Source organism: Priapulus caudatus, unplaced genomic scaffold (assembly GCF_000485595.1).
Source record: "Priapulus caudatus unplaced genomic scaffold, Priapulus_caudatus-5.0.1 Scaffold74, whole genome shotgun sequence".
In the NCBI taxonomy this organism is placed as follows: domain Eukaryota; kingdom Metazoa; phylum Priapulida; class Priapulimorpha; order Priapulimorphida; family Priapulidae; genus Priapulus; species Priapulus caudatus.
Window position 1 is genome coordinate 276,733 of NW_014577135.1, and position 18,771 is coordinate 295,503.

At 43.8% G+C, this 18,771-nt stretch overlaps 1 protein-coding gene across 1 annotated transcript in view; it reads right to left on the bottom strand.

Annotated features, from left to right (window-relative positions):
* LOC106821452 (5'-nucleotidase-like) overlaps positions 1-18,771 on the bottom strand; it is a 39,030-nt gene that overhangs the window by 8,046 nt on the left and 12,213 nt on the right. The window contains exons 3-8 of the mRNA XM_014826265.1: positions 14,758-14,879; positions 13,045-13,139; positions 3,583-3,771; positions 3,004-3,092; positions 1,123-1,234; positions 617-660 (exon numbers count right to left, since the gene is read on the bottom strand). Coding sequence (XP_014681751.1) covers positions 617-660; positions 1,123-1,234; positions 3,004-3,092; positions 3,583-3,771; positions 13,045-13,139; positions 14,758-14,879 — 651 coding nt within the window. The remainder of the gene's footprint in view (positions 1-616; positions 661-1,122; positions 1,235-3,003; positions 3,093-3,582; positions 3,772-13,044; positions 13,140-14,757; positions 14,880-18,771) is intronic.

Here is an 18,771-nt window from a genome sequence, read left to right on the forward strand (position 1 = left end):
CAAACGGGACAGGCCGTAATTACCGTGGATACTGCGCCAAATTATTAATTTGTTAAAAGATTTGCCACGGCAGTCACGGTGCGGATGAGAAACGTAGTAGGCCGTAGTAAAACGGGGTGAACGCAACAAAACGTGACAGCACGTAATAGGCCGTAACAAAACTTCGAGGCGGTCCGTAGTGGGACGGGAAGGGGCGGACGGGACAGGACGGGTTCGGCCCGGCGCGCTACGGCGCGTTGCGTTCTACTACGGGCTGACAAGGCGCGCGCGGTCCTAAAACTGGACTAAAACTAAAAGTAAAACTAAAATGTTGAGTAATGGCCCAGCTGCTGCCTTCTGTCTACCGATAACCATTCGCGCACCCACATGGATCTTGGCCTTCTCATCCGCCTTCTTCGCCTTCTTCCTGCATGACTGCTACACTCTGGCCTTCCCTCTCTGAAACTGCTGCTGGCCTTCTTCTTGCTGATGGAAAGACTGGATGTATGCACCCAGCAAACATGCAAACACAAAATCTTCTTCTTCTTGGGCATTCATGATGTTGCCTCGTCGAAATCTCAGGATACAATGATTGCTATTGCTTGGAAGGCCTTCTTCCTATACCGTGGGCACAAACGGGCCCCAAAGCTGCCCGGCGTCCACGTTTCATCCGTAGAAAGCCTTGACAGAACGTGGAAAACGTGTCCGACCTTGATCAGATCGTGAGAAACGTGAGGGACCCCATCAGAACGTGACGGGCCGGGAGGGAACGTACTGGCATCCGTTAAGGGCTGCTGAGTCCCGGAGGGTCCAAGGCGCACTACGGTTCGGTCCGCGGTCTACCCCCCCCCCCCACGGCCCGTCACGTATACCGTGATAGACCGTGAGAAAACTTGGCAAGACCTAACAAAACTTGAATACAGAGAAAAAAATTGCCATAATCCCACGGCGCACTACGTTTCGGGCAAACGGGGCTGCCGTGGCCGCCGGGAACATAGAGTAAACGTAGCATTAATTCCCAATGTTAAGCTTGGTTTAAAACGTGGCGAGCTCTGAGCTGTGACGTTATTATCAAATACCTGGCAGACATTTAGTTACCCTGCGCCGTCATTATAGTGTTAGACTGTATATAATCTTACTTACCCTGGTGCACACTACTGTCTAGAGGTATGGGCTCGCCATCCGCCACAAGAACGTTTCCGTCATCATCAAAAGTAACTTTCAAAACTCCTAGGTATTTTCCATTCGTGTATGCCTGAATGGAGACAAAACTTAAATGAACATATATGCAAAATGTTAAGAAAAATCCCCAATAGGGATATCATTTCGCACGCTGCATACCAGTGGCGTGGCTAAGATTTTTTAACGGGAGAGGGGAGGCAAAAACAGCGAACTGTGCAAAATAGTGGATGACCTAATATTTTAATGGTTCCTCCGCTTCCCTCTCCACACACTATGCTCCCCCGCCTCTCAGCTCTGCAATCTTTGTTTTGGGCGCCATGTAACAAGGCGACATTTGTGTTCGTTGTTCTCGACTCCCTAGATAATTATGTAACTGTTGATCGAGTGTCGGATCCATGATTACGAGGAGGGGGTTGAAACACCGGCGGGAGGTATGGGTGGGAGGTACCTCTCCCAGAAAATTTTGAAAATGTAGATCGCAGGAGATGGTATTTGAGGCATTTTTGAGTACATGTACAGCCTTCATTCTGACTACGACAATTATCTTTTTAGTAGAACAATTCTTCTTTTTTCCATTTTTTTTTTAAACTTTTGGATCAACAGGGGGGGCTATGGCCCCCCTTGCCCCACCCCCCTTACTACGCCACTGCTCCATACTACTTCTTACCTACTTCTAGCGGGTAGTACGGCAGTAGGCTTAACCGGTAAACAGTGCTAATAATTAAAATGACAAATTAGCAATCTTCGTTCGTTATTTCGCTTCCATCTGCCCCTAACTACCGCAATTGAGTGCAGCTCGTGGAAACATCGTCGGCATCGTTCAAGGAACATTTCCGTCAACGATTGACCTTCGTTGTTCTTGAGGCATTCGCGGGCATTTTCGTCAAGATCCGCTGATTCTTGATCCGACGCTAGACGTCTATCTCTGATTCGAGGAGGGTAATCAACACGCGTTTTCGGCGTGCTGAGCGTAGAGAGGGAATTAAAGTGTCCAAACAACACTCGGAGATGTGCGGTGAGCATTGGCAACCGTTTTCGCACAACGTTTTGCCACGGCTATCTACGGTGAAAAACAGGCGGCCTTGTGCGTTTATATTGCCCAGGCGGGATTAGATATCAAGATCAAATATAACTCTGCAAAAGACGAGAAGCAGGGAATCTGAGTGATTGCTATCAGTCTATATCGTAATCTCTGCTTAACAATACCAAATAAATGACTGCATTAGATGTATTTTGCTCCCTATATTATAGTATAGAGCCTAATATACGAAACATAGTCATAATGCTCTGTACCATCAAGTTTAACATTAAGGCAAAATTACGTGTTTTTCATTGTCAACTGTCCTGTCGTATTTTTATTAGTCGATAGATAGCACGAATCATATTATAAGAGATCAAATAGCTGCAGATATGTTATATCTGCATAACAATAATTGTATATATGTTACAAGGTTTAGAGTTGCTGCGCAGCATGGTTGTTATATATGATATATAATGTAAATATAAACGAACCAATTTATAAACCTTTAGGTTCTGTTGGGTTTTAGTAGAACTCAATTCATGCGATAGATGCCAGACCGTGCACAGTATACCAGCCTTCGTTTGCAGCGTATAATTGAATTTTATCTTACGTAGCTTTAAATGCTCAATGAAAACACACATTCATTGGTCTATATAACTACCTGTATTAGTTTAACTGGGTGAATCTTCCTCTTCCTTAGCAAAAGTGGAGAATTCGCAAACTGGTTGTAGGGCCTACTCACCGAGAAACACTTACCCATATTATAATATCGTTATGCAAATGTAGAAATGGTAGATTGATATGAAATTTTTGCATTTTACCTGAACTATAGGTATATCACGATTCGTCGCGCTGTTTTTCACGATGGTTGGATACGGCCCGGCCGGAATTTCAACCGATGGAGGAGTACCTATATAATTATATTAGAAATTAATACAAACAAATTATTACTGCTATTTAACGATTTGTTATGTAAAATCATTGTTCTTTTGTTGTTTTTGATTTTAATCGCTCCTGATTATGTGCAATGGGGTCTTATTTGTTCTTTAACGCGTCGTCACCTTATTATTGCACAGATCGCACCATACATTCATGCACAGTACACACACCGGAGTGCGCGCACACACCCACACGCACGCGCACCCACACGCGCACACACACGGACACATGCACACAACACACACACACACACACACACACACACACACACACACACACACACACACACACACACCAATACGCGCACGCACGGACGCACGCACGCACGCAAGCACGCACGCACGCACACACACACATGCACACACACACACACACACACACACGCATATACATATATAGATATAGATAGATATAGATAGATAGATAGATAGACTATATAGTACAACTAAATATAGATTTACCTGTCCATAGAAACGTGTGCGTGTGTCCCCCAACGATAACATCTATTTCTTCAACCTTCTCGGCCATTTCGATGTCGAGAGCTAAACCGCCATGACCAAGTGCAATAATCTTATTAACACCTTCCTCGGCAATTAAACGCCTGGCCTCGTTTTGTACGGATTCGATGACATCTTGGAATATAAGATTTCCTGAAAGTTAATATAATATAAGTTAAACAAATAATTCCATTTGAATCCATATTTATATCGATCTATCTCTCTCTCTCTCTCTCTCTATAGTAGTAGTAGTAGTAGTAGTGGCAGCAGCAGCAACAGCAGCAGGACGATAGAGATGTGTATAAGCTATCTCTCGGCGGTGTTTGTCAGTTATACCTTTGATGTGTCTAGCGGCTCGAACTTTGGAATCCTACATTCGGTGCATGTGGCCTGGACGTCTATCACCCGCGAACCGCTGGGTTTCCGCAGATCATAGACAACCCTCAAACCTAAACGCAGACCTGCGATTTAGCGCGGAACAAGAGAAGACACGCTCTTCCATACCGGCCGTCCGATAAAGCCGATATAACGCAGCCACGTACACATGTATACGCACGTATGCAGGTGTGCACGCACGTATACTGACAGACGCGCAAATACGCACACACTCGCGCGCGCACGCACGAACGCAAATACGCACACACTCGCACGCACGCACGAACGCAAATACGCACCTACGGAAAAGCGTGCAAAGCAATGAACGCGTAAGAAGAGGTATGTGTTTATAGAAATTACAAGATTCCTTCGACTTAATTAGGTATGAATATATGCGCCTTTCGTCTCTCTAGCGCGGTATATTTATGGACTCGCATAAATAATACGGTAGGCGATCTTTGATGAGTTACGGTATTCTAATATAATCTTGATTAAAAATACATATTTAGCTAATTAAAAAGGCACCTGAGACTTGAAGGAATCTGCCGGGCATTTCGGTAAGGCTGTACATGCCCACGGAGTGTTCGAGCACTTTCATTAGTGTGCTACCTGCGAGAGACAACGTGTATCACCTAGTCAGTTTACCGTGGCGATTTGTTAGCAATCACAAATCTAAAATGCATGCATTGCGAGGTATGCGGCCTTGAATGCTTTTATAGTCGAACTATAAGTTTTTAATTTGGCCTCGTACATAGTAAGATGGTCCACATTATATTACGGTTAATTGATACGAACAGCGAGACAGAATTCGTGTCGCGAACGACTGCATGAGAAGCAAATGCGTGTTTAACTATAGAATTTCAGTGTATTTAACAAAGCCCTGGTGGCGGCGGCGGCACCATAGAAGGGCTGTTCTCTTTCAAGAACAGCTTGAGTATCTCACCAATTCATCCATGGTGGAGGACCGGCCTTGCCGCCTCCGCTTTTACTCATTATCACGGGCCGCTATCGGGTTACCGCAACCGAATTGATTTTCACAGACGATTCATAACAACATAAAAATGGTTCTCGCCTTTGATGTCTGTCATCATGAAATAATTCGCAAACGGGAATGCTGTTAAGAGATCCTCTAATCGCATAAGACCTGGGAAAAGAGTAGTAGAAATTCAATGCTCGGCTATCATTATCCTTTTGTATGTACCGACTCCGAGGCCGTTATAATACTATTGTATGTACAAGGGCACTTAGACGTGGTACGTTGCACGCGAGTAGACTACGTGCAAAGTTATAATAAATTATTAAATAGTCATCGTTTCGATACCGAGTCTTTCACTACTACTACTAGTTAGATTTTGAGACCGTGCGAAGAATCATCGTAAGGGCGAACCCCAGCTACAACACAACTAAACCAACCAAGCATAACAAGAGCTGCGCGCACACCACTCGCACTGCAGCGCACACATGCACACCACACACAAACAACGCACACACACACACACACACACACACACGCAAACGCGCACACACCAATACGCGGCGCGCGCACACATGCACACAACACAAACACACACACAACACACACACACACAACAACACAACACAAGCACACATATAATTCAATTACAAGCACACACAGGCACAACACACGCACAACAAGCAACGCACGCGTACACAAACACACCACACAAACACCAAAACACAAACACACGCACGACACATATACAATAACGCACATATACAACATGTAGCGCAGCCACGCATTACAGCACGCGCACACGCGCACACGAGCGCACACGCGCACAACACAATCACACACACACACACCAACATACACACAATGCACACAAACACACACATCACACACGACACACACACGACAAACAACAATTACACAAACATACAACAAACACAAACACGCTAACACACCGCACACACAACCGCACAACACGCATGATGCAAGCACACAAATACACAAACACGCACACACGCACACACGCACTCATCACACAGGACACACACACGCCACACATCACACGCAACGCACGCGACGCACGCACGCAGCGCGCGCACACACGCAACCCGCTATGGACAAAATACCCTACAATATATGCAGAATTGCCCTAGAGTAGTTAGCGTCGCGAGCGAGACTTAGCGAAAACATTGTTTCGATCCGCGGCAACTTTCGCGGACGCGTTGCGCGGGCGGACAGGCGCGCATGACAATTGGCTTAGCTCTCTCACCTTCTTCTCTAACCTCGGTCTGATAGAAGGCATCTGAATGACTCTTCCGTTCCATATGCTATTGCGACGTCGTTCAACTTACTGCATGGTTAAGTTAGTGGTAGCGTCGCTTCGACGCCAGGTCTGCTGCTAGATAGGCAGTTAACATTTCCTGCGCACGGATTGATGTCGATGTAAAGTACTAATCATGCCCCGTTGACTGGAAATTTGATCTACCATCAACAAAACATTCCGCGGCTGCGATGTTGCGCTTAATTCGTTGACAGTAATTCAGATTCGAGGGTGATATATCAGCAGTAAAACTTCAAAGGTGTGAATTGACTTTGTTAAAGACTACTTATGTAATCGTATATGATGAAGCCCGTCGTTGCTGATAAGCTTCCAGCATAATTAATAGAATCTAGTTTGGAGTGGCAGAGTTGACGCCGAGGTAGGTCTGTCAACCCTCAATCCATATACATGATGTAGGACACAGTTGTTCGGTATAACTTTCGTTACAATGATCAAACCAGCGAGCACTGGCACTTTGCTATAAGGGACGTGCGCAGTCCAACGCACGCCACGAACACTCACCAACAACACAACACACACGACACAACACACACACACACCAACACACGACACACAACCACACTCACACACACACACACCACACAACACACACAAATAACACAACACACACACACACCACACACACACAACCACAGACGCAACACGCACATACACAAACAACACACACACATGCCACACACAAACCACATCCACACATCATAGCACACACATACCACACAACACACACACACACACACAAACACACACCACTTTTCATTACACACACAGCTAACGCACACAGACACACACCACCCAACAGACACACAACACACCACACACACACACACACATTTCATTAAACACACGCCCCACGACACACACACAACACACAAAACACACACACACACACACCACACACACATCATACACACAACACACACACACAACACACACACACAACACACACACACACACACACAACTGCGGTATTACTGCTACGTCATACACGTATAGGAGCTATAAGGACTTTGTGTGACGGATATCATGGCCGTGGAATTACTGCTGCACGTACGTATAAGCGGCAGACGTCTCTGCGACCTTCCAGATAGACGAGAGTTGTGCCGACTGGGTCTTTGCCTGCTTTCACAACCTCCTCCTTCCATGGCTTCAGAGCTTCAATCATCTCCTCATCTAAATTAACATCACGGCGACCAGCGATGTTACATAATATTACAGCAGTAAATTATAAGTACAGCATAATATTACAGCATAAAAGCCCATACGGAATAAACTAACTAACCAACCAGCTAACTATGACTGACCGACCGACCAGACGACCGACCGACGACGAACGACGGACGCGACGCAGCGACCGACGACGAACGGCCGGAATCCGACACGACGACCGACGACAGAGCGATACCGACGACCGGACCGACGACGACGACGACCGACCACGACCGACCGCGACGACGACCCGAACAGACCGACCGACCCGACGACCGAGCCGACCGACGACCGACGACGAACGACCGAACGACCGACGACGACGACCAACGACGACCGACACCCGACCCGACGACCGCAACCGACCGACGCGACGACGACCGACCGACCGACTGACGCTGACTGACTGACTGACTGACCGACTATTTGGCTGGCAGGCTTGCTGGTTGGCTGGCAGGCACGCTGGCAGGTTGGGTGGCTTGGTGGCTTTGGTGATTGGTGGACTAGTGTGCTAGGTGGACTACGTGGCTAGTTGGCAGGGTGGCTGGCTGAGGTTGGTTTTGAGGTGCTGAAGTGGTTGCTGCGAGGTGGCTTTGAGTTGGTGGCACTGGTTTGGCTGATGGTTGGCTGGTACGTGACGAAGTTGCAGGAGTGGCCTGGCTAGTTGGAGTGGGTGGTAGTTAATAATGAGTTGGCTGGGTGGACTGATTGGCTGGCTGGTGGCTGATGCGTTTGGCTGGCTACGTGGCTAGTTGGCAGGGTGGCTGGCTGGTTGGGTGGGTGGCTAGCTGGTTGGCTGGGTGGCTGATTGGCTGGCTGGTTGGCTGACTGGTTGGCTGGCTTGGGCTGGTTGGCTGAACTGCGATTGGCTGGATGGCTGGTGTGGCTGGGGGCGGGGTTGGTTGTTGGTTGGCTGACTAGCTGGTTGGCTGCGGTGGTGGTTGGCTGGCTTGCAATGAGCTGGGTTGGTTGCTTTGGTTAGGTGTGGTGGTGAGCTGAGGTGTTTAGTTTTGGCTGGGTGGCTGGTTGGCTGGCTTGATGGACTGGGTGTTGCATTCGTTGGTTGGCTGGACTGGGTTGGCTGGGTGGTTCTGTTGATTTGGCTGTGGTTGGTTGGTGTGGTGTGTTGGCTGGCTTCACTCAGCTGAGGTGTTGCTTGGTTTGGTTGGCTGGCTGGGTGCTGTGGTGAGATTTGTTGAAAAACCGTTGGTGGTCTGGAGTGGCGTGCTCGGCGCGGCCGACGGAGGACCGACCGGAGCTGAACTGGACGTAGAATAATGTTCAATGACGTTCGCAAAACGGATATACCTGTGATAATTAACCAAGAGCGAATCATTATTTAAAGGATATGTGTTTTGTGTGTCTTATGCTACGTTTACACTATGTTACCCGGCAGGCCACGGCAGCCCGTTTCAGGCCACCGTGGACAAACGGGACTATGGACGTGAGACAAAATCGGTTGGGGACGGGAAATGTGGAAGCAACGTGGACAGCGTAATTGCGTGGATGCTGCGCAGATTTTTAATCTGTCAAAAGATTGCATTGGCAGTCACGGGTGCGGATGCAGAGCTATGTAGGCCCAGTAAAACGGGGGTGAACGCAAACAAAACGTGACAGTACGTAATAGGCCGTAAAAAACTTCGGTGGCGGTTACCGTAGTGTAACGGGAAGCGATGAAAGTTTACGGGTGGGGCGCGCTACGCGCGGTTGCGTATCTTACTACGATCTGACACGGCGACGCCGGCGTTGGGAGGGAGTATATCAACGCAGGCCAGGCAGGGGAGTTCATTCGAGATTCATCTGACACAATTACGCAATCTTACAAGTAGAAAGAGAGAAAGCACAGCTTTGAAAGGAAAAGAAGGCAAAGCTATGTGATTGGCCTTCGTTCTTGCTGACGCAAAGAATTGGATGTAATGCACCAGCCAACATACATGTAAGACAAAAATTTTTTTCATTATGGGCATTTCATGATTCTGGTTCGTCGAAATTCAGAGATTACAATGATTGCTATTGCTTGGAGAAAGGCTTCTTTATTATATTACCGTGGGCACAAACGTGCTCCAAAGCGCCGGCACGTCCCCGTTGTCATCGGTAGAAACCTTGGACGAACGTGAAAACTGGTTAGAGCTTTGATCAGATGCTGATTACGTGAAGCGGACACCCATCAGAACGTGGACGGCCGGAGAGGAAGTAACTGGCATTCCGTGGTGGACCGCGGAACCGGAAACGTAGTGGCTCTTGGACCTCCGGACTCAGCAGCCCATTCCCCCACACGGCGTCGACGGATATACCAGTGATAGACGTGAGAAAAATGGCAAAGATAACAAAACTTGGGTGAATACAGAGAAAAAATTGCATATCCCACGGCGCACTACGTTTTGCGGCGCAAAGAGCGCTTGGTGGCCGCCGGAGAACATAGAGATAAAGTAGATTAATTCCAATGTTTCAAGGATTGGTTTTAAAATGCCGCGAGTCTGACTGTGCGTTATTTCAAGATACCTGGCAGCAAGTTTAGTTACCTGCGCCGTCATTATGAGCTTGTTAGACTGTATATAATCTTACTTACCCTGGTGACTACTTCTAGAGGTATGGGCTCGCCATCCGCACAAAGAACGTTTCCGTCATCATCAAAAGTAACTTTCAAAAAACTCCTAGGTAATTTTACATTCGTGTATGCTGAATGGCAGAAAACTTAATGAAATATATGCAAAATTTAGAAAAATCCACTCAATATGGAATATCATTTTCGCACGCTGATCTCCAGTGGCGTGGCTAAGATTTTTTAACGGAGAGAGCGGAGCAAAACAGCGAACTGTGCAAATAGTGGAAATGACCTAATATTTATAATGGTTCTCGCTTCCCTCTTCCAAACACTATGCCCACCGCCTTTCAAGCTCTGACATCTGTGTTTTGGGCCAATGAACAACGCGACATTTGTGTATCGTTGTTCTGACTCACTAAGATAAATTAATGTAACTGTTATGGATAGTTGTCGGTCATGAGTTACGAGGAGGGGGTGAAAACCGGCGGCGAGTGTATGGTGGGAGGTACCTCTCCCAGAAAATTTTGATGTTACGATCAGGAGATGTATTTGAGGCATTTTTTGAGTACATGTACACAGCCTTCATTTTGACTACGACAATTATCTTTTTAGTAGAACAATTCTTGTGATTTTTCCATTTTTTTTTAAAACTTTTGGATCAACAGGGGGGGCTATGGCCCCCTTGCCACCCCCCCTTAATACGCCACTGTCCATACTACTTCTATACCTACGTTCGTTAGGATATGTAGGATGATATTACACGGGTAGGTTTTAATAAATTGGAGGAGGGAGTGATAAATTACAAGTTTTTCTTCTTATTGTCGGTCCATGGCTCCGCTAATACTTAATAGTGTGGAAAATCGTCAGGAATCGTTAAGTGGCAACATTTTATCCAGGGCAACGATTGACCTTCGTTTTTATTGCGATTCGCGGGCATTTTTCAAGATCGGCTAGATTCTTGATCCGCTAGACGTTTCTATCTCTGATTCGGTCAGGAGGTAATCAACACGCGTTTTGCGGCGTGCTGAGCGTAAGAGGGGAATTAAAGTGTACACAACAAACTCGCAGAGGATGGTTGCGACGTGAGCATTGGGCAAACCGTCTTTCGCACGAACGTTTTGCCAAGGCTTATTGACGAGGGAAGAAAACAGGAGGCCTTGATGCGGTTTATTTGCCAGGGCGGGGGGGGATTATGATATCAGATCAAATATAACTCTGCGAAAAGACCGAGTGAAGCAGGGAAATCTGAAGTGATTGCTAGCAGTGCTAATATCGTATCTCTGTTAATGTAAAGAATACAAATAAGAGTGGACTTTGCCATTCAGATGTATTTTGTCGCTCCTCGTATATATCATAGTTATAGGCCTATATACGGAAGACATAGTCATAAGGCATTGTACATTCAAGTGAACATTAAGGCAAAATTACGTGGTTTTATCATTGTAATGTCCATGTCGTATGTTTTATTAGTCCCCGGATTAGAATAGCAGAAATATATTATAGAGATAAATAGCTGAGATATGTTAGTATGTTGATAAAACAATATTGATATATATAGTTACAAGTTTAGACGTTGCTGAGCAGCTTATGGTTTTGTTATATATGGACTATATAATGTAAATATAAACGAACCGAATATATAACCTTTAGTTTGTTGACGGTTTCATTAGAGACTCAAATTAATGCATAGGATTGCAGCGTGCCAGATATACCGAGCCTTGTTTGCAGGTAATATTGATTTTATACTTTTACGTAGCTTTAACATGCTTCATTGAAAGACAATGTCATTGCGTCTAGTTATTAACATAGCCTGTGATTAGTTTAACTGAGTGATTTCCTTCTTGATAGACAAAAGTGGAGAATTCTGGCAAAATGGTTTGTAGGCCTTATCTCACGAAAAGCAATTACCATATATATAGATATGTTATTGCAAATGTAGAAATGGCATAGATTGATATGAGAATTTTTGATTTACATGAACTTGGGTATATCCATTGTCGCTGCTTGTTTTTACGATGGTTGGGATTACGGACGCCGGCCGGAATTTCAAGCCGATGGAGGCGGTACCTATTATAATTATAATTAGAAATTATTACAAACAGATTATTATGCTATTTTAACGATTGTTATGTAAAATCATTGTTTTTTGTTGTTTTGGGTGGATTTTAATCGATCCTGATTATGTGCGCAATGGGTACTTATTTTTCATTTGAACGGTTCGTACCTTATATTATTGCACAGATCGCACCATAAATCATGCACAGTACACACACGCGGGAGTGCGCCGCACACACCACAGCACCGCAACCACACGCGCACACACAGGAACGAATGCACACAACACAACACACACACAGACACACACAGAACAACACTCACACACACCAGACCACACACACACAACACCAATACGCGCACGCAACGACGCACGCACGCACGCAAGCACGCGACGCAACGACACAACAACATGCCACACAACACAACACACACACAAGCATATACATATTAGATATAGGATGTATGATAGCATAGATAGAATAGACTATAGTGTAGTACACTAAATATAGTTTACCTTTCCATGAAAACGTAGTGCGTGTGTCCCAACGATAACTCTATTTTTTCAACCTTACTCGGCATTTCGAATGTCGAGAGCTAATAACCGCCAATGACCAAGTTGCAAAAATTTATTAAACCTTCCTTCGGCAATTAAGCCTGGCCTCGTTTTGTACGGGATTCGATGGAGCATCTTGGATATAAGATTTCCTGAGTTCAATATTAATATTAAGTTTAAACAATATTCCAATTTGAAATACATAATTTATATTCGATCTATCTCTCTCTCTCTCTCTCTCTCTCTCTTCTCTCTCTCTCTCTCTCTCTCTCTCTCTCTCTCTCTCTCTCTCTCTATATATATATATATATATATATATAACTATCTAATTTGTTGTTCTTGATATATTACAAAATTACGCCATCATACACATTTACCTGTTGCGGCGAGTATAGGGGTGTCTCTCGTCGTGTATCCAACAATCCCTACTTTCTGGTTTCCTGTCAAACTCAGTATGGTCGAACTAGTAAATCTAAATAATATGTAAATATCAGCTAGCTTGATAATCATTACCATGAGGTATGGTTGATACATATATCTCCCTGTGTATTTTTAATATAGGTACTAGCACACCACATTTCCATGCTTGATTGATTCGCTTTTATAGTGCATTCAGTTTAGATTCGTAATCAAGTATATCCCATATACAGCAACTGTATATCCCAAACGTCGCTACTTGACTTGAAATATGCGTAAGTGAGTCTCCTCTCATATTCAGTGGCTTACATATGCGTTGTATATATGTCATAATATCAGAAATGTATAATTATAGAGTATATATTATCCCAGCTAACAAAGTTATGTTCCTTGAATGTTATGGGACTGTTTCTTTTAGGTTAGCAGAACATTATTCAGTAACGTTCTAATAACGTGTTTTAGGAAAGTTTTCCTGACATTCTGCATGAGAACGTTTTTACAAACATTCACATAACATTGATCAACTTCCGAAAATGACATATTAACTGCAGCAACACTACGTATGCGCTGCAGTCTTATCTTAATGTCTCCAGTACGGCAGTACCATCACACACACACACAAGTACAAACAGTATAACTATCCCTATCACTCACCCTTAACACAAATTATAAAGCGACTCGAGTCGTATATGATAGCATCTAAACACAGATAAATTAATCTATGGTGTATATAATCTTTGGCTTTCAATAACAAACTGAACTGAACTGTTTCTGAACTGACAATCAATCCCAAACAACTAGTGTAGGCTAGCTAATTTATTAATTAATTAATAATTAATTAATTAATTAATTACTTAGGCTGGAGATTAATTAATAGCTAGTGAACGACATTATTTTGTGGAAAAGCGATGCATGCGCAAATGGACTACCGTACCCGTAGCCTCGAGACATTAAGATACGGCTACCGTCCCCGTAGCCACTGCGAACAAAAATACATTTGATACCAGTGCTATAATTTGCAACATCACAAAAACGACAATTAGGAGTTTCGAACCCATATCCGAGGAAGGTTAACGTTTTCCGAACATTCCAAGAACATAACTCTCTCACCAAGTAAAACCAATAAATGCATAACGATATGGGAATGTTCTTAGAATATTTTTGGCTAATGTAACCAAACTAGAACCTCCAGCGAATGTTACGAGAATGTTCCGTGTTTGCTGGGATACACTCCTATATATACACTTCTTATATATACTCTATATTATACACTCCTGATAATATAGATGGTGTGTAACCACGGTTCGATGGATCTAAAGCTGGTACGTTTTTTTGCTACGTGTCTGTACGTTTTCCACGTGACGCGTATAGTGTGTGTAAACTGTAGTTATGTACACATGAAGGAGCTTGCTGGGTCGCTTTGCAGGACTCGTGAGTCAGTAGCCGATCACGGGAGCTCAACGGAGAAAGATAACAGAGCGATAATAAGATATATGTAATGACCTGTGTGAATTACTCTTAAAGTCAATCAATTGGAGATGAGGACACTAGTGTATAGTGTGACAGTGAAGTGTATATGGTATGCGGATAAATAAAGATATAAATAACTATAATCGTTATCATGCATACGCAGGCATATTCAGTGTGGCGTATACACTATACAGCTCACTTACAATCCCTGCATGCTGGGTTCATGTCTTGCGTCGATGTTGCTGCTGACGACGGCAAAGGAATTGTTGTGAAGGAATGGAACAACTCCTTCGATATCATCGTCAAATTCGTGGTTACCTAATGCCTACATTCAGAAATAAAAACAAATAAAGACGTCATGCGTTTTGTATGGACAGTAAAACAATTTCATAATGGTCACGAGCAGTATTCAATTGCAATGTACGGAACCCTTATAACCCTAATATTTCGATGTAAATAACCGAACATTTATCACTTCTTTAAGACATTAAAGCGATTAAAACTTACAAATCATCTGTTTGGTAAAGCCACCAAAAATCCACCTTTTTGGTGTCTATTTCATCCTTGAACTTACCGCGCCATATATAAGGCTTTCAATAAATTTCTGACAATATATAATATATATACGAATGTTCAACCGATTTTTGTAGCCCAAAACCAGGTAGCGTCACGAAAATTGTGTCACAACCTCCGAAGATGCAATTGTTTTCAGCGATGCAGGAACTACTACCATTACTGACAACGCATATATCAGATAATCGAAAGGTTAGGTAAATAATCTTCGAAAAATCCCATGCTATCAGTACACGGGAAAATAAAAACACATATGAATATTCAGAAGATGTTAAGATATTTTTACATTCTTAAGCGTATAGTAAACATCACAGGCTCTTGAAACGTTTCAATAATAAAATGATGGTAAATAAACACGAAATGTATTTACTACGGAAGTCTTAATGTTTTTTTACTTTCTTTCGCCTATAATTGTCTACAGTTTCCTTTAAATGCCGTTCAAATGCTCTGTGCAACACACAATTAAGTGCACCGCCCGCACGCTGCTGTGCTCAACAAAATTATAGTCTCCATAGTACTCTCTCTCTATAGAGTCCCTATAGAGTCTATATAGAGTCTCTAGATAACTCTATAATTTTGTTGTTTGTGTACGGCGGTGTGCGTGCGGTGTACTTGCGTGTTGCACAGAGCATTTGAACGGCATTTAGTGGAAATTGTCGGCAATAATCGACGAAAGAGAGTAGAGAAACATGTCGACTTTGGTAGTAAATGCATTTCGTGTTTATTCACCATCATAATTATTATTGAAACGTTCCAAGTGCCTGTTGTTAACATGTTAAACATTGGTTACCTATGTGTTCAGTCAGCATGTGGTAATAGATTGATTTTACCTCAACTGTTATTTCACGGGATTTTTACGGGAAGTTCATAGTTTACTATAGTGTGCTAGCTACTACTATAGTGTACTAGTAACTACTATAGTGTACTCGTAACTACTGCTATCTGCAATAAAATACAGATGCATAATCATAATTGTTTGTATAATCCACCATTACTATTTGTCTAGTTGAGATCGGCTATTCTACGCAATGTTTATTGCATAATACATGATGTATTGTACATAACACTTTCAATGCAGGCTGCGGCCACTGGCGGTTTCCAAATATAAAATTAAATCATGATAATGAATATAAATACTGTATTTTATACTGTAATTATTTACTACCAAAGTATCAATGTTTATGTATTTAATATTATATCTTCTTATCTACAATATAAAATATTACTATATATGCACGTCAGAGTATATACATGTTGTGTAATATTTACAGTGCATTTTAAGTAGTGAATTGTCTTCTACATCATTATCTTTTCCATCCAACGTTATCTTTGACATCCTTATCTTTGAGATAATAGTGGGATTTTACTATTACACGTCATAATCATGTGAGCACTACGCACACACACGCGTATTTATTGCACACCAGCCCCGGTCACACGGCAACACACTCATAGCTGTATATGCGCTGCTATGGTGACTTCCCGCTAGTCCGAAGGCCCACTAGTCCGAAGGTTCACTAATCCGAAGGCCCACTCGTGCGCTATATATATATATATATATATATATATATATATATATATATATGCGTATGCGTACGTGTACGTGTACGTATACGTATTCGCGTACGTATTCCTGTACGCGTAAGCGTATGTACGTGCTTTTTGTCGTGTGAATATGCAACTGAGTTGACCGTTGCCGGATATGCACTCGGACAATTAAGCTACATGAGTTGAATGCTATCTAGCTGGTACGGTTTTGACGTATGGCCGCAGCCGAGTTAACGCCTATACGCGGGTAAATACCCCGATATTTCTTGCCGTGTGAACGCGCCTATGCACGCGCATATAAGAACATGCCCGCACGCGTACACGCAAGAGCACACACGCAAGACTAATCAGTCAGCCGTCATATGCATTCTCCCGTTTCCGTCCTTCGTTCTGATTAATATGACGGCATCCTTCCGACATGACACCGCGGTGTGAGGCCGACACCCGCACCCATGAATATCTCCAAACACATTAGCCGTCTCTATTGCAGGACATTTATACTTGCATAATCAACTGGCTAACAGAATGTCCCCTCGTGTCCGGTGGCATCCGAGTTTTCCTGCTTGCCTGTACGACTATCGACTTACACTTTACGTGGTGGGTCAAAAATAGCTGGGTTGATAACATTGTGCGTTCGTGATGTCCGTATGGTCACTATCTTCGGGGTTGATTTCTAGACATGGATTTGACTGTCATCGCCACCGACTAGTTATGGACGATGAAACCAGGAAATCAAAATTCAATATCTGTATTTGACTATATAACTACGAAGAAGCATTCAGATAGCCTTTTACACACAATTAAGCTACCTGTTATTAAACTGCCATATTTTTCTAATACTATACAATACTCCAGCAATAGTTAGCCTTCAGTTCAGCAATAGTTCGCCTACAGGAAAAATGTGTACAGAAAAATTGTTACACCGTAGATTATTAATTTTAGTTTACAGTTTGACTCGCACTTGTTCGAGCGGTCGGAATACCTCGGGTGTCTAGACTGGTTAACACATGGCTCTGGATTTACGCCCATGCAGGCGGAAGTAACAGGTTCCTGAAGCAAATAGCAACAATAACGCACCAGTCCTGACCTCCCACACTGAGTGAGAATATACTTAATCACAATATTACTACTTTAGTCGAGTCAGTTATTCTATCAATGAACGCCTCTCGTGGAAAACACCTTATTGCGTCGATTAAATATACAACAGACAGAAAATATTTGTTTTAAAACAGTTTCCTCAATATCATGTGGTTGGGTTGTGTCTTTAGAGATGAACCACACCACGTGCCATGGAGACAGCGCACGCAACACGCACACACACACACACACACACACACACACACACACACACACACACACACACACACACACACACACTACCACACCTCACGCACGCAGCACGCACGCACCAACGCCCGCCCACAGCATGCACGCACACATACACACATACACACCCAACACATTTTCCACTCACAACACCACACGATCACACCCACTACACACACAAACACACCAACGCCCACACACACACACACACACACACACATTTCACAGTCACACACACACACAACACACATCCCACATACACCATACACACACACACAGCACACACACACAACACACGACACACACATACCACATACACACACGCACAACACACACACACCTACACAACATATCACACACACACACATGGGCACACAATCACACATTTCACACAATTACACATACCCCACATGATTTCAACACACACACACCACACATCACACACACACACACACTACATCACACATCACACAATACACACAAACACACACACATGTTGCTTCACTTCACATACACACCCACACACACACACACACACACACACACACCACACCTTACACACACATCACACATACACAGCACACACACACACTAATACACACACAACAAACAACACACACCATCACAACACACACACATACACTCCCTGCACGCATACTCACGGTACACGCACCACCCGCGCACGCATTCCGCAACTACTCACACACACAGCACAACACACACAACACCACGACACACATCCCACCACAACACATCACACCCAAGATTCC